Source organism: Martes martes (genome assembly GCF_963455335.1).
Source record: "Martes martes genome assembly, chromosome: 15".
NCBI classification, from domain to species: domain Eukaryota; kingdom Metazoa; phylum Chordata; class Mammalia; order Carnivora; family Mustelidae; genus Martes; species Martes martes.
In genome coordinates, this window is record NC_137903.1 from 57,739,475 (window position 1) to 57,760,327 (window position 20,853).

The 20,853-nt window shown below is 42.4% G+C and overlaps 2 protein-coding genes across 2 annotated transcripts in view; both read left to right on the forward strand.

Moving 5' to 3' along the window:
* AHCTF1 (AT-hook containing transcription factor 1) overlaps positions 1 to 5,903 on the forward strand; it is an 80,671-nt gene extending 74,768 nt beyond the window's left edge. Inside the window, exons 35-37 of the mRNA XM_080824045.1 lie at positions 3,345 to 3,478; positions 4,558 to 4,637; positions 5,440 to 5,903. Coding sequence (XP_080680171.1) covers positions 3,345 to 3,478; positions 4,558 to 4,637; positions 5,440 to 5,629 — 404 coding nt within the window. The 3' untranslated portion in view covers positions 5,630 to 5,903. The remainder of the gene's footprint in view (positions 1 to 3,344; positions 3,479 to 4,557; positions 4,638 to 5,439) is intronic.
* A 110-nt stretch (positions 5,904 to 6,013) lies between these two features.
* The window catches only part of LOC308355959 (kinesin-like protein KIF28P), a gene marked incomplete at its 3' end in the record, with an annotated part of 58,072 nt that continues 43,232 nt past the window's right edge, over positions 6,014 to 20,853 (forward strand). The window contains exons 1-2 of the mRNA XM_080824510.1: positions 6,014 to 6,956; positions 12,821 to 13,015. Of these exons, the coding sequence (XP_080680636.1) occupies positions 6,891 to 6,956; positions 12,821 to 13,015 (261 nt within the window). The 5' untranslated portion in view covers positions 6,014 to 6,890. The remainder of the gene's footprint in view (positions 6,957 to 12,820; positions 13,016 to 20,853) is intronic.

A 20,853-nucleotide genomic window follows, 5' to 3' on the forward strand; every position in this document is an offset into this window, starting at 1 on the left:
TGACTTGAGGAAGGCCACTAGAAATTTAAGCTGCTTAAAAATCTTCAGACTGAAAATTTTCTGTATTCAGCATTCACTTTGCAAACACCTGTTTAAATGTGCTGGTTTCTGCAGTCATTCATTTTAGTTACATAGCCTGAGCCCAGGGAGGGACCCTTTGCCATCAGATGGATCGTTTGTTTTACAAAGTAACTTGTAGTTGCAGGAGGTCCAGTCTCCCTGCCCCCTACCCCAGTTTGTTAAAAATAGATCTTTGATTTTGTAGTGCTATAGGATTCAGTTTTTCACAGCCTGAGGAAAGGGAGGTCACTGCCATGCTCTCCATGGAGCAGAATGCAGTGACAGGAGTATGTCTGAATGTAGCTCACTTGACTAATCTTCTAGATCAGATAAATTTTTTTTTTAAAGATTTTATTTATTTGTCAGAGAGAGAGAGAGAGAGAGAGCACAGGCAGACAGAGTGGCAGGCAGAGGCAGAGGGAGAAGCAGGCTCCCTGCCGAACGAGGAGCCCGATGCGGGACTCGATCCCAGGACGCTGGGATCATGACCTGAGCCGAAGGCAGCCGCTTAACCAACTGAGCCACCCAGGCGCCCCGAGATCAGATAAATTTTAAATGAAATGCCGTAGGGTGAGTAGCAGAAGGTCATTAACACAATTCTTTCACGCTTTCCTTGTGACTTAGAAAAGTGCAGCAGACACACATATTGTGTTAATAGGTGTCTTTACGTATTTGGTATCTATATGCCCATGAACTAGTTTTACTTGTTTCTGTAGTAAACTACATGCCAGCCATAGAAAATGAGAAATTCGGTGTGTATGGTCATCAGAAGGACCGATAAGCAGCGTTCACGTTTTCTCCCAGCCGGGTGTCTAGGGACATCCTCTGTTGCTTCTCCCGCCTCACTTCATGAGCATTTTCAGAGCCTCTCGAATACTCTTCAGAACCGGGTGGGTGTTCGTGAGTTTGTGTGGCTCGTGGCTGCCCCACATCTCCCAATGGGCCGCACACGCTTGTATGCTCTCCTGTTACGTATTGGAACTGTTGTCGGGTTCTCTGGCGTTAAAAATAGGCACCTTGTCGCGGTAGAAGTGAGAAATTGGGGACCGAGCTCTCTCGTTCCTGCCACTCAGTAGCTGGGCAGCCAGTCCTTTCCCTTTGCCACATCGGGCTTCTCACTTGGACCACAAAGGGGACAGCGCCAGCCCCGCAGCCTTCTGACCACAAAGCCATCACCAGCGTCCGGGGTCACCCTGCCTCTCTCGGCCTCCTGCTAGAGTCCGCCCTGCTCCCCTGCCCGTCCTCGGTGTGTCCTGCCAGCTCCCCCAGGAGGGTAGGAGGCACCGAGGAGCAGGCACGTATTCTCGGATGATGGGAAGGCGGTCAAAGAAACAGCCGTCAAGGTATTTTACTGGTCAAAAGAACGTGAAGCTTGCCGTCTCCGTGGATCTTGTCTGCTTTCTGCTACTCAGCGGCAGATACTGAAGAGGGGCCTGCCGTGGGCCTGAGGCCGAGCTGGGGTAGGTGTTTGTCGGGTGATCGGACTCCTGCTGCAGCGCAGTGAAGTGTCGCTGCTGTTCGTCCTGCCCCAGTGCGGGGAGGCTGAGGCTCAGGGAGACGGAGTCCCCACAGCGCGCAGGACACGCAGTGGCGTCCCGGAGCCCCCCCGCGGGCTGCCCGGAGTCGTCGCGGCCGCTGACCAGTGCGTTCCTGGCGCCGAAGCCCGCACTCGGGAGCACCTTAGGCCGCAGAACTTGCCCTCAGGAAACGTCGAGAAGTGGGTGAGGAATGGACATGCCAGCAAGGATCATAAAGTCTTGTTTGGCTTAGTGGAAGCACATGTGGGAGAAACGGGGGAGGCCGGACATTTTTCCCCAGGAGTGGTGGCGTCCGTGTTCCCTTACTCGCTCCGTTGACGTGTCGGGGGAGATGCGGGGCGGAGCGTGAGCCGTCTGAAAAGAGCGGCTGTTGCTCCGGGTGGCCTGGAGGGGAAAGAGAGCGTGTTTTCATTCCCTAGAAGGATCCTAGATAGCTTTCTTTTCAATGACCCAAGGGCAGTCACACCAGCTCCCCCGGCTGTCGCCGAGGCCGCCCCTTACCCGCTAGTAGCAGAGAGGACTTCGATTTCCGACCTCGCCTCAGTTTTTTCTTAAAAGCATCATGTGCTGTAAAAGCAGAATTTGACTTCTTAGAGAAGTCTTGATTGTCTGAGTGTCTCGCTGGAACTAGACTTGGAGAATTTTATTTCTGGACTGTAAGTTCTTGAAGTAGTAACCTCGTAACAAATGCCGACAATCGCTAGAGCACTCACCGCGCGCCGCCCACGCTGCTCGGCTGCTCAGATCCTCTTCGCGGTGACTTCGTAGGTCCCGTCACTGATCGCATTTTATAGAAACCGAGGCACAGAGGGGTTTAACTGATTTGCGGCCTGCCGAAGCTAGGACCTAGCCGGCGGCTTCACCGGCCACTTCCACCAGCACAGGGCTGCTTGCCGTGAGTCCGGAGACCCCCTGGCGAGAACAAAATCTGAGATGAAGTCTGTGATGTTTTTAGTTACATACTTCGAACCAGTTCTTAACTCAGCCATTTTTGTCTTTGAAATATCTTCCTATCAGCCGCTTCTTCCACATTCATTACTTCCTCTGCTTGCTTTTTTCCTTTACAACGGGGACTTTTTTCTGTTGTTGCTGTGACGCAAGCAACTAGCTCCGAATGAGCTGGAAGGAAAGAACTTTGGAGTGTTCTTTGAAGATAAAATTACTTTTGTAAACTAAAACCTTGTCTCTGGAATAGGTGGGCTTACAAAGCAAACTAGCTGAGCTCATGTACGAGATTGGTGCTTCCCTTCCTAAGAACGTTCGAGGAGCAGTAAAGATTAGAACTAGGTGGGGTGCCTGGGTGGCTCGGTCGGTTAAGCCACTGCCTTCCGGTCAGGTCATGATCCCAGGATCCTGGGATCGAGTCCTGCATCAGGCTCCTTGTCCAGCAGGGAGCCTGCTTCTCCCTCTGCCTCTGCCTGCGTCTCTGCCTCTGCTTGTGCTCTCTCTGGCAAATAATAAAATCTTTAAAAAAAAAAAAAAAAAAGATTTGAACTAATTGATACAGTTCTGAGCATCATAGGTTTTATTTTTCTACTGTAGCATTTAGTTTGAGGCATTAGATATTCCTGAATGTTGGGTTTGCCCCATTGTTCTTGTCCTCCTGGTGCGGCCGCTGTGTTCAGATGCTCGTGTCTTCCTACCATGTGTCGTTTGTTCCAGGCTTTAAAAAAACCATAGATAACCGAGATGAGTGTAGACGGACGTGGGTACAGTGTGTGTTCTTTTCTCCCTGCCTTGCTTTAGGGAAAAAAATAGAGGCTCCGGCACAGCTGCAAGAATTAGTTTCAGATTTATCTTCTCGGTTTGTCTTCTCGCCTCCTGCGTTAAGGACCAGGCGGAAAGCCACATCTAACACATCCAGAGCGGGAGATGAACTGGTAAGAAGTGCAGTTTATTCATATGCTTATTTAAACATGCTCTGTACTCCGTTTCGGCCATGTTTCCTAAATAAACTTCTGGTGAAAGCACAGAGTTTTAGACCAAAAGCCCCAGATCCCCTTGTCTGCACTTCTGTGGGCCCGCCCTTAGGGTACAGTATGTCACCGATGGCGTGTTCCTGGCAGCTGCGGTTTAGATTACCCATTAGGGGAAAGGCTTCTAGCTTTCAGTGTCGCATCAGAAGGATCCGGATGTGTTTATCTAGATTAGAGGTCTGAGGTCCCTGAACTCCCAGGGTGTCATGCACACCCCACAATTGGAGAGAGCGTGTTTGAGGTGACTGTACCACCTGACTGCACATAACCCTAAAAATCAAAATAGCTCTAGGGCTGAGAGGGAGACAGGCCCATATTTTAACATTAATCTTAAACATTTCTTGAACTGTCTGCTATGAGCCAGTTACTGTTGAAGGACAAAGACTTACACAGAAATCACTTGGGTAGATTCCTGGTCTTTCAGGAGCTCAGTTTAATTCAGGAGGCTGAAGCGCATAATTGTTTCCCGGTATGGTGAGAATCATTTATGCTCAAATAACCCTATAGACAGAAGGTAAAAGGCACCACTGGAAGAGAAAACTAGATTGCAGAGGCACAGAGGCCTGGCAGTACGCGGGGGTGGGGCGCTGCTTACAAACGGGTGAACAGCCACGTGCACATTGAAGGAGGCGGGAAGTGAATTCTGGGGAGGAAAACTAGTCTCTGGTGGCCTGTTCCTTTACGAGATGACGAGAGCCTGGATGTGGGCGGAGGCAGTGGGAACAGGAGGGCAGCAGACAAGGACGGGTTCCACGTGAAACACTCGGGCCTTGGAGGTGAACTGGATGTGTGGGGATAGGGCCCTGGATGGCCCCAGATGACCACAGTTCCTACTAAAGATAAAAGGGGTGCATTTGGGACTTGTGGTGTCTGAATTCACCAGCCCTGTTTGGCCATATTCCTTGACTCGGGATAGAACTAATCCAACGCAGATTTCAAGTATTTACTTACGTGATTTATCTTCTTAAATTTTTAACTTGTAGAAAGATAATGCTCCATCAGAAACTGTGGGAAGGCCAAAAGCGAAAACAACCAGGACATCAAAGACAAGACAGACAAGCAGGTATGACCTCTTAGATGCTGTAATTTTTATCCAGAGTCATAAGTTAGAGAAATGAAACCCTTCAGGGAACGGTCATTCTTAAGGGCATTTGTGCACACTGGCTCGTGGTGATGGCCGGGTCTCCCTACATAGCAGTGAAAGTCCATCCGCCCTTTTTAAAGAAAGTTCGAGAGGGCGGTTCCGTGCCTTTGGGGACTTCGTTTTGGCAGTGGGTGGGGGAAGGCAGTGGGAGGTTTCACCCTTTCCTGGGTAAATGTAGATAATTACTAATAAAAATAATTGTAAACTTAAAATTCTTACACTTACTTTACTAGTAACAATAAAACTTCCATTTGTGGAGAAATTTCTCTTGGTATATTGACGCTTAGCCATGATTGAATTTCATAAAAGTACCGAGTAAATCCACTCGATCACCCTTTAAAAACGGACTTCACGAGACCTTGGAGGCCATATGAGACCATAACTCGTAACACCGTTGACATGTCATTTGGCTTTGTGTATGTATGTATGTGCGAAACGTTCCTATGACGAAAGTGTGCACGAACTTGCCAGTTGCTGGCATGTGGGAGTGCTGATTCTCACGCACCTGACGGGCCTGCTGGGCTCTCAGCCCACTGACATGGGAAGACTTTATACAGCCTCCAGCTGCCATATGTGACCGGATGCTTCTCTTCACTTCTAAAGTCAAAGCACCAGGAAAGGGTACTGCTCATATAGGCTTTTTCCCCAGTGTAATTGGGAAGTGGATTCTAGTTTATATTATAATGTGTTTATTCTTACCAGAATTATGTTTTGTTTTCAGAAGCAAAGAAGAAGATAATTGGTCACCTCCTCCTGTGAAAATCCAGCTGATTTCTCCTTTGGCAAGCCCAGTGGACGGCGTCCAGAGCAAGCCTCGAAGAGCGACAGCAGTAGCGGGCAGAGCTCCGGGAAGGGGCAGGAAGAAGCTGTCTTCCTTTCCAAAGCAAGTTTTACGCAGAAAAATGCTATAATTTTTTTTCAAGTTTTTAATGAACACCAATTTGTAAAATCATCCGAATTGTGTGGATTATTAAAAATCATCTAATTTGGAAGAAAATAATTTGTATAAATTACTGTAAATTTTTGTAAACAGAAGGTCTTCAATAAGTATAATAACTCCATTAAGGAGTGTGATTCTTTTGGTCTGGGCAGTTTTTCTATTTTATATTAAGACTTCATACATTTATATAATATGTAAATATGGCTTATTACTGGAATGTTAAATAAAGTGTATACTTCATGGTAGTTTGTGTCTGTTAGATTTTTGAGAGGGGATTTCTGTTTTAATAATGATTTTATAATGCTAGTAGGCATTGGTCCCATTTTCTTTTGCTACAGTTAAAGGTATTAGACCAGCCTTAAAATGAAGATGATTGAAGAACTGATTTTTTTTTAAAGTTGCTATTTTATAATTTATGCACTTTGCTCCTATGATTGAGATTTCTAATCATAAAATGTACATATATATATTTTTGCCTGTTACTATGTTGAAATCGAATTATGGGCATGTAATTTTGCCGCATTTTGTAGTTGAACAAATTTTGTATATTCTACCTCAAATGAGTCATTTTCCAAGCAATGCATTAGTTAAATACAATGTTGGCATTTCTTGTTCAGCAAGCTTAAAGGCTCTTTACCTTTATGGTCTCTCCATTTTTCAGAGACTAATTATTATCCAGATTAGAGTGACCGGTTCACTGCTCACTAGCCTCTTGGAAAGGTTTGAGAGGAAGGGAAATGTCGAACAAATCTGTTTCATGGTAGCTCGGTACACCTCGTGTGTGCCTAGTGTCGCTAGAATGAGAAGTCTGAACAAATTTTACTATATTCTTGCTGGAAGGAGCTTGCTATAAAAAAAAAATCACAGAAATCCCTTAATATTCAGGTTTGAAAACTGACGCATTTTCATAGGACCTCAGGCACAGACTATTGAGGACGGGGAACGAGTGTGAGGTGGGAAGGAAAAAGAAACAAGACACTTGTCTGCAGTACGACTGTGTGCAATTCAGTGGGGACGCTTGATGTAGCCTGTGAAACTCATCCCTAAGTAAGTGCTGTAAAATAATTTATAACAGGTCATCGGATAGTGTGTAACGAATGGACCATTAATAATTGATTGTCTAGAAACAAACTGCTTGTGTTGGCTAAGCTTGTAATGTGTTAGTATGAAGCAGAAGCACTGTGCTTTCCACCTTATTTTTCTACCAAATAAATACCACAAGAGCTGGGAAAATGACGACACCTCTGCCGAGTACTGACGGTGTGCGGGTAGCTGTGCGCGTGCGGCCTTTCAGTCAGGTTAGTGATGAATGCGATGCCGCCTGGTTGAAACTCTGACTAGATCTTGCATTTTATTCCTTGTTCTAATGATCGTTATCAAACGTGTATTCAAGCTGCTTGTCATTGATGGAACATTAAACTTCTTTAAATGAACTTGTTAAACGAGTAATTTAACGATCGCAACATAATTAGTGAACACGTAACCTCATTCCTTTGCACAAGTAGCTCAATAAAAAAAAAATTGATGAGAGAAACGTACTGCAAGTTAGTTTTTTTAAGCCAGTGCGGGTTGGTGAATACAGATGCATGCTCTTTTTAACAAATGTACTTTTCCCCCCAACTGCTCCTTCAGCTGTGTTGCTACTACAATGTAGGATAAAAGAGAAGGGATACTTGTCCTGGGACCCCGTAGAAATCTCTGATTACCAAAGCATTAGTTATAAATTTTACGATAATGGACTGCTGTGGATCAAACGCAGTCCTGGAGAAACGGTGCAAAGCAGTTTGCAGTCTCATTACGTAAGTAATTGGTGACGGAACGTACCACGGTGGTGAGGCAAACAGTTCCCAGAGATGGATCAGGTCTAGTTCATTCTGCCTGGCTCGGTCATGAAGATTCTGGAGATGGAGGCATTTCACATGACCCAAGGGCCAAGTAAGATTCGGACAAGGATATGCCAGACGGAATGACGAGCAAGGGGTGTATCGGTCCTGAATGGCATACAGTGAGCGTAATGGAGACCATACGTGAGGTCTTCCTTCCCATTTGGACCTTGTTCAACCTGATGCTCTCCTCTCTGGTCCATTAGTATTTAAGATTGTTTTGCACGTTTTCCATCAGTGTCCGTGATTCCCGCCCCTTAGCATTCATCTGTATCACAGCTACAAGGTGACTTGTCACAGGATAGCTTTCTATGCCTAACTGGACAACTTCAAGTGCAGGGGCTCATGGGGGGCTTCTAAAGAGGCATGGCTTTTCAGGCACCTGATTGATAAAGGATTTTGTGTGCAATTTAATGTCTTAGCCAAGAAAAAGGAGGAAATAAAGCCATTTTATAACCTAACCCATTATAAGGCTAAAGATAGTCCAGGGATATTTTTCAATGGCCTTTAATACTGTTAGAGTAACTACAAGTTTTGAACAGGATGTAGAAAGTAGGCACCTTAATTACATGGCTTTTAGGAGCCCTCATCAAACAGATGGCATTTGATCGTATGCCACCACCAGTGTGGGCTAGCTTATACTAGAACAGTAGCAAGGAGGAGAGCGGGCCAACTCGAGAGGTGACAAGGGTGGATGGTTCTGGGCAAGCCTGGGCAACTGGTGCCCCTTGGCGGGGGGGTGGGGGTGGGGGTGGGGACTCTGACCCTCTGACTTCCAGTCTTTATCCTCATGGTGGGGTCGGAGCACCAGCTTGGTGAGACTGACTGTGTTTGAAGAGGTAGCACTTTCTCAGGAGCCTTTGAAGTCAGATGAGCTTGGGGTCAAGACTTGACTTTCTCACTCACCCACTATGTGACCTTGAAGGTTTTTAAGCTCTCTGAGCCTCGGTTTCCTTCCATACAAAGTGGAGATGATGTTAACTTAGGAGGCTTACTGTCACAAAATTAGATGAAATAATTGTGAATCAACACAGTGCCTGACACGTAGTCTTGATGTTAGCCGCTATAATTTTTTCTTGAGAGAGACCAAGACGATATTGAGGGGCGGGGGGTGTGCAGAGAGAGTCAAGCAGACTCTGCACTGAGTGCTAAGCTCAGTCTCACAGCACCAAGATCAGTCCCGTAACACCAAGATCATGACCAGAGCCAAAACCAAGAGTCGGACACCCAACTGGCTGAGCCACTTAGGTGCCCCTGCTAAAATCTTTTATATGGTTTCATTGAGATAGTTCACCTACTATAGGGTTCCCTCACTTAAAGTGTACAATTCAGTGATTTCTAGTATATTCACAGATGGGTGCAACTGCCAACAGTTTCAGAACTAAAATGTTTATGACCTCAAGAATCTGTCACTTAGCTTCATCATCCTTGTCCCTTTGGTTCTCAGCAGCATTCATCAGTCTATTCCCTGTTCTGCCCAGGTCACAGGAATGGGATTAGTCTTTTGTGACCGGCTTCTTCGACTTGGCATAAGGTCTTCAGGGTCCATCCACGTTGTAGCACACCAAAATTCCATTTCTTTGTGGGCAGATACTGTCCCGTTGTATGGATGTGCACATTTCATTTAATCCACCCAGTGGATGTTTGAGTCGTGTTGGCTTTCTCCACGGCCTTACTTTGGTTCCTGTGAGAACGCTGCTATAGACACTCGTGCGTAAGCCTCAGCGTGGACACGTTTTTATTCCTCTTGGGTTTATACCCAGGCATGGAGTTGCTGAGTCATACACTAACTCGTTTCATCATTGGAGGAACTGACTTTTCCAAAGCCGGCTGTACCGTCCTGGACTCCCCACAGCCAGGGTACAAGGGTTCCATTTCTCCAATTCGATCCAGCTACCTGACTACTCTAGCCTTTCTGGGTGTGACGTGGTGCCTTGTGGTTTTGAATTGCAGTCCCCTGATGACTGAGGATGTCAGGTATCTTTTCATATTGTTGTCCATGAGTGTGTCCTCCTCAGATGTCTCTTCAGATCTCTTACTCATTTTTAAATTGGATTATCTTTTTACATTGAGCTGTTCTTCTGGATATAATTCCTTATCAGATAATATGATTTGTAAATGTTCTCTCATTCTGGGGGCTGTCTTTTCACTTTCTTGGTGGTGTCCTTTGAAGCACAATCGTTTCTAATTTTGATGAAGTCTTACTTTTTTTTGTTGTTTTTGGAATTCATGCTTTTGGTGTCGTAAGACTCTGCCCAATCCAAGATCATGACTATTTACTCCAATGTTTTCTTCTGTACTGAAATCTCTTACCTTTAGGTCTTTGTTCCATTTTTTTTTTATTTTATTTATTTATTTGAGATAGAAGCACCCAAGCAGGGGGAGTGGCAGAGGCAGAGGGAGAAGCAGACTCCACACTAATCAGGAAGCCCAATGCAGGCTCGATCCCAGGATTCCGGGATCATGACCTGAGCCGAAGGCGGATGCTTAACTGACTGAGCCACACAAGTGTCCCTCTTTGGTCCATTTGGTGTTAATTTTTGCATAAGGTATGAGGCAAGGGTCCAAGTCCATTGCTTTTGCATGTAGCTATCAAGTTTTTTCAGGACCGCTTCTTGCAAAGGCTATTCTTGCCCCATTTTTGGCAGTCTTGCTGAAAATCAGTTGGCCCTGGAGGCCTGGGATGATTTCTGGATTTTCCATTTCATTACATACATCCGTATGCCTATCGTTGTGCCCGTATCATACTGCCTTGGTCACTGATTGGTTTGTACTAAGATGTGAGATTGGGAATTGTGAATCCTACTTCGTTCTTTTTCAAGATGGTTTTGGCTCTTCTGGGTGCCTTCCAGTTCCATGGAAAGTTTACTATCAGCTTGTCAGTTTCTACAGAGAATCAGGTAGGATTCTGATAGAGATTTCACTGAATTTGCATGTCAGCTTGGTGAGTTACTATCTTTTTTTTTTTTTTAAAGATTTTATTTATTTATTTGACAGACAGAGATCACAAGTAGGCAGAGAGGCAGGCAGAGAGAGAGAGGAGGAAGCAGGCTCCCCGCTGAGCAGAGAGCCCGATGCGGGGCTCCATCCCAGGACCCTGGGATCATGACCTGAGCTGAAGGCAGAGGCTTTAACCCACTGAGCCACCTTGGTGCCCTGGTGAGTTACTATCTTAACAATGCTAAGTCTTCTCTTCTATGAACATGGGGTCTTTCCAATTTTTAGATCATCTTTAGTTTCACTCAACAATGTTTTGTAGTATTCAGAAGATACGTTTTGTACTTCTTTGGTTAAGCATTCCCAAGTGTTTTGTCCCTTTTGATACTATTAGAAATGGAATTTTTCCATTTCATTCTTAGATTCTTCCTTTCAAGTGTATAGAATTGATTTTTGTGTATTGATCTTGTATTTTACAGCCTTACTGAACTAATTTATAAGTTCTAATAGTTTTTTTGGAGAGTTCCTTAGGATTTTCTTTAAACATGGTTTCCTTTGGTTCCATGTCCTTATAATGCTCACAGTCCGGCATCTGGTCACTCACAGATAGTTTCTGTTGCCTGCCATTTCCCCAATGTATGGGTCTTACTCTCCTATTTCTTTGCATGCCTCATCATTTTTTTAATGGAAACCTGACACGAGATAATATGGTGTAGCAAATTTGGGAACTGATTCTCCCACCCCCGGTATGTAGCTTGTTACTGTGGCTTATTTGTTGGGTGACTGGTTGGACTATTGTAGTGAAGTCCATCCCTCACCTCAGGAGGGCACAGCTTTGGGTATGTCCTGGACACCCTGGGTGACACTGGTTTAGGTTAGGCTCATTCCTCTCTTGACATCAAACTGTTTGACTCCACGGATTGTTGGCTGACTGCTCTGTTTTCAGCAATTCCTGGAGGCATAAATTACTCTGCTAACTAACGCAATCAAATTCAGGTTCCTTTAAAAAGAACAGTCTCGGGGCACCTGGGTGGCTCAGTGGGTTAGAGCCTCTGTCTTCGGCTCAGGTCCTGATCCCAGGGTCCTGGGATCGAGCCCCACATCGGGCTCTCTGCTCAGCAGGGGACCTGCTTCCTCCTCTCTCTCAGCCTCTCTCTCTGCCTACTTGTGATCTCTGTCAAATAAAAAAAAAAAGGAACAGTCTCTGAGATCACTGACTGATATTTTTCAGGACTCCAGGTGGGTCCGTCCAGCTACGGTATTTCCCAGCCACACCCCCACACCCCCCTTGCCCCCGCAACTTCTGCAAACTAGAGGGCCTATAATTTAATCCTTATCAAAACAAACCTCCTCCCAATTCCCATTCATCACAACTTCCGTTCTTGAGTGTGCCCTTAGGATCCAGCTTCTCTAAGAGGGCAAATGAAGTCAGTGACTTTGAGAGGACATGAGCTGCTATCCCCCTGGGCAGGATGTCTACACCTTGGCTCCAGACTTGGGGGTGGGGACAATAGCAAGTTGCTGTTTTAGAAGCCCAGCACTTGTTGACTGTGGAACAGCTGCCTGAGATCCTCTCAGCTTCTCTGTCCTGGCGTGGACCCACCACCTCGGGGGCTGGGGCAAGGACGGCCAGTGCCCTAGTGTCCTCAGCGGGCTGATCCAAAGTAGAGCCTCTGTTGCACACTGGGTACAAGAAGGAGTCCCACCTCTCACCAAGTCTCTCCCAGGACTTAGCCTCGGCAACATGCAGATGGGGGTAGGATGTGAAATTCTGATATCCTGCTCCTACCGAGAAAAAAGCCCTCCACCTGCAATGGGGGAGCGAGGCAGCCTTGTGGTGGGGGCTCCAGCAGTCTGGGGGAGAGTCTCCACCTGGCTGAGCTGGCGGAAGAGAAGAAGGGAATGGACTGGCTTCAGATACCAGACTCCCCTTTCTTCATAACTCTGCTACACTTCCTTGAATAGATGTTTTGTCATTGGCCATCTGCCCTGAGGACCATTTCCAGGGTCCTGAAATGGTGGTTTTTCCTTTTCATGAATAATTTTCACTCGTTTCACTGGGGAGTGAAACAGGGAAGCTTTCTGTTGCTGTAGTCATTGCTGTTAGCATAGCTGGGTGTTAGGCTGGTCTCAGAAAATTAACATCACTAGAAACCAGCCTTTCAACAATTCTGAGAGTTTGAGACACCGCTTGTCATAACCGCGTTAAGATTAACAGAGAACAAAATGAATGGGAAGGGCCGGCTTAATTCCTTAGGATGTATGTATCAAGACTTGCCAAACAACTTGGATGACAAAGAAAAACTACAATGATGAACTCTGAATTTGTAATTTGACTATAGAGAGAGAAGAACTCTGGGAGCAAATGTGTGATTTCCATGCATTCCGGGACCACCACAACCATACAAGACCCTAAGAACCCAGAACATAGGAAGACATTTACTTTTGACCTGGCATATTGGTCTCATGATGGATTTCAAAAGGACCAAGATGGTGTGTTTATTTCAACTGATCCTAGCAGTCAATTTGCAAGCCAGGTAAATCGCTTCAAAATACAACTTCAAAGGAAAGGTGGTTTGTTTTGTTTTCTTTTTTTAAATGAAGTGTTAATGGTAGAACAGTATAATTTTTTAATGCAAGCATGCTCTGGTATATACTTCCATTTGAGAGTTTGATTTTAAATTTTTTCCTTTTTCATGAGGTCCCAAAGTACAGCTATTGCCTAAATAATTTTTAGGAACTCAACTCAGTTGAATTGCAGTATGTTGTCATATTTTGAACAAGAAGTGTCAGTCAACTCAATTATATCTTGCCTCTCTGAAATAAGAAAATAAGCAAAACTTGTGATACACTCAGCATTTGAGAATTCTTGTTTTATCAAGTATTTCACATGTGCCAAACATTACTCCATCTTGGGGAGATAGATAGGCAAGTGCATTCAGAAATGTTAGATGTTCTGGGATAAGAGCATGGGATATGATGGGGTAACAATGGAGAGGAGGTCATTTCAATCTGAACAAAGCTCATTGAGTTTCTAGGATCTGGGTGTGTGTAGTTTCAATCAAATTTGGAAAAGTTTCAACCATCATTTTTTTCAAATCTCCTTTACCCTGCCCCACCTTATTCCTTCTGTGATTCCAACCAAGCTTGTCCCACAGGTCACTGAGGCTCTGTTCATTTCCCCCTAATCTTTTCTCTCTGCTCTTGTCTGCCTATTTGTCTTTCAAACTCAGCTGAAAGCTCACAGCTTTTATTAAACCACTCCTGAAAATACCCCTTGTCGAATAGTTCTGTCCTCACAAACTCACTAAAAGGATCTCATGGACCCTGGAATGCTCTTGAGAACTGCCATCCCAGAGTAATCAATTAAAAAAAAAAATCAAATAAAATTTTGTAACTAGTCAGTCAATTGTGGGGAAATGGGATTAGGAAGCATTCAATCCAAAACGCAGCAGGAAAAGAGGGGGAAAATAAAAAGGAGATGGGAGAAGTAGAACACAAATAGTGAGCAGGTAAACTCCATGCCAGCCACATCACTTAATACAGCAAATGTAAATAGACGTGCCAATTACAAGTCAGGAATGATCAGATTTCATAGGAAAAATGGGATCCAACTCTGATTAGAGAAACCCCATTTAAATGTGGACATTATCATGTAAAAATTAAGAAAAATAAAACTATAGAAGCCATTTTTACATCACAAAGTAGATTTAACCATAAGAAACATTCCATAATGATAATCAATTTATTAAGGAAACATACCATCATAAATGGGTATGTTCCTAATAATAGAGCTTCAAAGTACATGAAGGAGAAACTGCTAGAAATTGAGGGAGAAACAAACAAATCTACAACTGTCATTAGTGATTTCATCACTCCTGAGTAATGGATAGAATAAATAACCAAAAAATCACTACTATATAGAAGACCAGACCAACACCATCAGCCCAACTGGCCATTATGTATTAGAGAACTCCTTTGCTACCCACCACCCAACCACAGCACCACACATTCTTTACACCTTAACACAAAACTTCCACTACAACAGACCATATTCCAGGTGATAAAACTTCTCAATATCATGAGATAACTGAAATCATACAAAGTACATTCTCTGTCCATCAAACTAGAAGGAAATGAAAGATATTAGGAAAATCTATAAATATTTAGAAAATGACAGACTTCTAAATAATCCAAAGATCAAGGAATAAACCATAAACAAAATTAGCAAATACTCTGAATAAGAAATTTAGGGGTGCCTGGGTGGCTCAGTCGGTTAAGCGTTTGCTTTTGGCTTGGGTCATGATCTCAAGGTCCGGGGATCAAGCCCCACATCAGGCTCCCTACTCAACAGGGAGTCTGCTTCTCCCTCTTCTTTTCCTCTCCCCCATACTCTCAGTCTCAAATAAATAAATAAAATCTTAAAAGCAAAAATTTTAAAATTTTTCAAAATTTGTGGGCCACAACTCAAGGAGAGGCTTAGAGAAATTATATAGCATTCAGTTATTAGAGAAGCACAATCTCAAGTCAACATTCTAGTCTTCCACCTAAGAATTTAGAAAGGAAAGAGCAAATTAAATGCAAAGCAAGCAGAGGAAGAAATAAGAAAGAGGAATAATTAATGCAAAACAGTAAAATAATAGGAAAACCAATGAAACTCAAAGCTAATTTTCTCAAAATTTAAATGAAATGGAACCTTTAGCCAAACCAATCAGGAAAAAAGATACAAAGTACCAAGATGAGAAATGAGTCATCATGGCAGATTTTATAGACATGTAAAAATGAAGGCAATATTATGAAAAACTTATTGCCAATACATTCAACAATTTAGATGAAATGACACAAGCCACTGAAGGTCACACAAAAACAGATAATTGAACTAGCCTGAAAGGAACTGAATTTATACTTAAAAACCTTCTCACAAAGAAAACTCTATGTCCAGATGCCTTTGCTGTGAATTCTACTGAAGTAAGAAATAATGAGAATTCTTAAAACAAAACAAAACAAAATCCTAGAGCTGACAGAAGAAGGAACCAGCCAAAGCTTATGAAAACACTACAGACCAATATCTATCATGAACATAGACACAAAAATTAACAAAATTTCAGCAAATAGAATCTAAAATATTTTAAACAATACATTTCTATCAAGTAGGACTTTACTGGGAATGTAAGAGTGGCATAATATTTGAGTATCAATGTAATTCATCATATGATCAGAATCCCGGGGGGCAATATTTGGTCAGATGCAGAAAAAATATTCGACAAAACCCAATCAAAATTAAAACTCTCAGTAAACTTAAAATAGGAGGGAACTTCCTGGAAATAACCTTCCCTGAAATACATAGGTAATACCATATTTGATGCTGAAACACTGAATGTGCTCCCCCTAAGACTGGGGACAAGGCAAGGAGGACCAATCTCATCATTTCTAGACAACATTTACTGCAGGTCCTAGCCACGGCAAGAAGGTAATAAATAGGAAATTAATAATATGCAGATTAAAAAAGGAATAAGTAAAACTATTTTTAGATGACATCATTATTTATGTAAAAAGCTCTAAGAAATCAATAACAACAAAAAGGGCTACTACAGTTCATAAGTTTATTTAGCAAAGCCAATATACAAAAATCAATAGTATTTCTCAATACTAGCAGTAGACAACTAGAGGACAAAACTGTAAAATATTTACAACACCAAAAATATGAAATACTTTAATAACTTTAACAAAACATGCAAAAGCTGTCCACCATAAAACATTACTGAAAGGAAGACAGACATGCATTAGAAGACTAAATATTATTAAGAAATCAAAATGAGCAATCAATTCAAAGCAATCCCAACCCAAATCCCAGCAATAAGGTTTTGATGCAACTGATAAGCTATTTCAATAATTTACATGGAATGGTAAGGGACTCAGAATAGCCAGAATTATTTTTTTGAAGATTTTATTTATTTATTTATTTACTTACTTACTTATTTATTTGAGACCAAGAAAGTGAGGAGGGGAGCAGAGAGAGAGGAACAAGTAGACTCCATACACTAAGCACAGAGCCCAGTGTGGGGCTCTATCCCATGACCCTGAGATCATGACCTGAGCCAAAATCAAGAGTCAGATGCTCAACTGACTGGAGCCACCCAGGCCAAAATTAATTTGAAGGACTGTGAAATCTGAATAATTTAAAACCCAGTAGAGAGCTTCAGTAGTCAACACAGAGTGGTACTGGCTGAAAGATAGAGAAAACAGATCAATGGAACAGAAAAAAGTATCTAGAAATCGATCTTCAAATATTGTCATTTTTTTATGAGGATGCTCTAATGGGTTGAATAGTGTTCTCCCCAAATCTAGATCCACTCAATACCTTATAATGTAACCTTATTTGTAAATAAGATATTTGCAGAAGTAATTAGGCCATACTGGATTACAATGGACCCAAAACCCAATTCTTCTCTGATGAGAGAAATTTGGACACAAAGACACACAGGGAGAATGCCATGTGACTATGAAGGTAGGTGGAATGATATAGCTATGAGCCAAGGAATGCTGGGAGTCACCAGAAGCTGGGAATAGGTAAGGAAGGATTCTTTCCTAGAGCCTTCAGAGAGAGCATGGCCTTGCCAGCACCTTGATTTTGGACTTTCAGGCTTTGGAATCATGAGAGAATAATTTTCTGTTGTTTTTAGTCACCTGTTTTGTGGTAATTTATTACAGCAGCCCTAGCAAACTAATACAGGTGACAACTTCTTCAAAAATAAAGCCTTCCAACAAATGATGCTGGAGATATTAGATATCCATGTGGAAAAGTATGACTTTCTTATTCTTTCCTCACACCATATAAAAATGAACTCAGAATGGATCAGAGACCTAACTGTTAGAGCTAAAATTATAAAGCCTCTAAAGGAAAGGAGAAAATGTCTGTGATCTCAGATTTGAAAGATATCTTAGAACACAATCTTAAAAAATATTTTTTAAGTTCAAGTATAATTATGATAAAAGAAAATAATAAGACTCATTTGAAAAAAGCTTTTGCTCTTTAAGACATCCCAGTAAGAGCATGAAAAGGCAAGCTACAAAGAAAGAAAATATTTACAAGACAGATAAAATATCCAAAATATATAATGAGAACATAAGCAGCAACCTCTTTGACCTCAGCCATAGCAACTTCTTCCTAGGCACAATGCCAAAGGCAAGGGGAGCAAGGGCAAAAATGAACTATTGGGACTTCACCAAGATCAAAAGCTTTTGCACAGCAAAGGAAACAGTCAACAAAACCAACGGGCAGCTGACAGAATGGGAGAAGATATTTGCAAATGACATAGCAGATACAGGGTTGGTATCCAAAATCTATAAAGAATTCACTAAACTCAACACCCAAAAAATAAATAATCCAATCAAGAAATGTGCAGACAACATGAACAGACATTTCTGCAAGGAAGACATCCAAATGGCCAATAGACACATGAAAAAGTGCTCAACATCACTTGGCATCAGGGAAATACAAATCAAAACCTCAATGAGATACCACCTCACACCAGTCAGAATGGCTAAAATTAACCAGTCGAAACCCTGCTTATATGGTCAGTTAATCTATGACAAAGGAGGCAAGACTATAAAATGGGGAAAACACAGTCTCTTCAGTAAATGGCGCTGAGAAATGGGGCAGCTACATGGAAAAGAATGAAGCTGAACCACTTTCTTAAACCACACAGGAAAATTAAATTGAAATGGGTTAAAGACCTAAAAGTGATAAGTGAATCTATAAAAATCCTAAAAGAAAACATAGGCAATAAACTTTTAGACCATGGTCTTATCGATATTTTTATGGATCTGTCCCCTCAGACAAAGGAAACCAAAGCAAAAATAAACAATTGAAACTACATCAAACTAAAAAGCTTTTGCACAGCAAAGGAAACCATCAAGAAAATGGAAAATCAACCTACATAGATCAGTAAGACAAACAGAAAGCCCAGAAATAAACCCATGTGTATATGACCAAAAATCTATGACAAAGGAGCCAAAAATAGACAATGGGAAAAGGACAGTGTTTTCAGTAAATGGTGTTGGGGAAATTGGACAGCCTCACGCAGAAGAATGAAACTAAACCCCTACCTCACACCAGTCACAAAAATTAACTTGAAATGTATTAAAAACTTGAACATAAGGGCTGAAACCATAAGACTTCTAGAAGAAAACATAGGTGGTAAGCTTCTACACATCAGTCTTGACAATGATGCTTTGGATTTGACACCAAAACCAAAAGTGACTAAGAACTATATCAAAACAAAACTTCTATATATAAAGGAAATCATCAACAAAATGAAAAGGAAACATATGAAATAGGAGAAAATATTTGCACATCATGTATCTGGTAAGGGGTTAATATCTAAAACAGATGAAGAACACATACAAAAAACAAAAACAATAAACAAAACCCATCCAAAACAAAACACACACCAAAAAAATCCAATTAAAAAATGGGCAGAGGAAATGAATAGACAGTTTTCCCAAAGAAGATATGCAAATAGCCAACAGGTACATAAAAAGGCACTCAACCGGGCGCCTGGGTGGCTCAGTGGGTTAAAGCCTCTACCTTTGGCTCAGGCCATGACCCCAGGGTCCTGGGATCGAGCCCCGCATAGGGCTCTCTGCTCACCAGGGAGCCTGCTTCCTCCTCTCTCTCTGCCTGCCTCTCTGCCTACTTGTGATCTCTGTCAAATAAATAAATAAAATCTTAAAAAAAAAAAGGCACTCAATATCACTCAACACCAGGGAAATGCAAATCAAAACCATGATGAGACATCCCCTCACACCAGTTAGAATGGCTTTTATCAAAAAGACTAATTCTAGTGATCATTTCACAATATATACAAATATCAAATCATTATGCTGTTCACCTGAATCTAGTTTAATATTATATGTCAGTTACACTTCAATTGTTTTAAAGATTTTATTTATTTATTTTAGAGAGAGAGAGAGAAGGATAGAGAGTGAGAGGGAGAAGCAGACTCCCTGCTGAGCAGAGAGCTCAATGTGGGGCTTGATCCCAAGACCGAGATCATGACCTGAGCTGAAGGCAGACGCTTAACCAACTAACCCACCCAGGCACCCACATTTCAATTTTGTTTTTAAAGATTTATCTATTTTAAAGAGAGAGAAAGAGCATGTGTGCATGAGTGGGAGGAGGGGCAGAGGGAGAGAATCTCAGATTCCCCCGCTGAGCTCCGAACCCATGCGGGGCTCGATCCCACAACCCATGAGATCATGACCTGAGCCAAAACCAAGAGCCAGACCCTTAACCCACTGCGCCACCCAGATTCCCCACATCCCAATTTTTAAAAAGATAGTTTTAAAACACTGCAAGAATCGTGCTGTACAGAACCTTGATTGTCACCTTTTCCTCATCCCCAAATGAGGACGACTAATTAGCTTTTGTTGATCACCTATCACGATAATTGTCGAATCACTGTTCCATGTACTATAGTGTAGGAAAACGTTCCATATAGTTGATCATAGGATGGAGAGTAGGAAGAAATTAGAAATGTAGTTCTCACTCCAAAACTAGTTATTTTACTAAACTTAGTAAGCACTCCTTAGGTTTGGCTAATAGCGCCCAAGGTAGAGTTGATATCCTTTATGTGAATACGTTTTTCTGGGAAAAGTACGGTCACAATGTTTTCAGAAACCACTGATGAGATTCTACATTTTAGGCCAGAAGCTCCCCTAACCCTTGTAGGGTAATAATTTTTATGGCTTTCTTATGAGAAATGAACAGTATGAGAAGACTGGTTACTGTCAGTGGTATGGATATAAACCATACCATGGTGGTATGTGCATCTTTCCCAGAAGTAAAAATTATATAGATGGTACAAATAGACCTATTACAGGGGTGCCTGGGTGGCTCAGTCATTAAGTGTCTGCCTTTGGCTCAGGTCATGATCCCAGGGTCCTGGGATCAAGCCCTGCATCGGGTTCCCTGCTTGGCAAGAAGTCTGTTTCTCCCTCTCCCTCTGCTCCTCCCCCTGCTTGTGATCTCTCTTTTTCAAATAAATAAATAAAATCTTTTAAAAATGTACCTATTGCAATGGAGGGCTCATGTAAAGATTATTTACTATTTTATTGATATGGGAGGCCAGAGAAAAATGTACTCAGACAAGGGAATATTGTAGGCTTTGACCATGACCCAGATACTGAAAGAGCCAGACCACATCCTCTCTTTCAAGCAGTTGAGGGCACAGGCATCTGTGCCTCCCACTTAAAAAGGGCGGTGGGTACAAACATGTACGTGTGCATATTGTAGAAATGCTCCAGAACTTCTGGGTCTTGTGGCAAAAAAAAAAAAAAGAAAAGAAAAGAAAAAAAAAAAAGAGTTCACCAG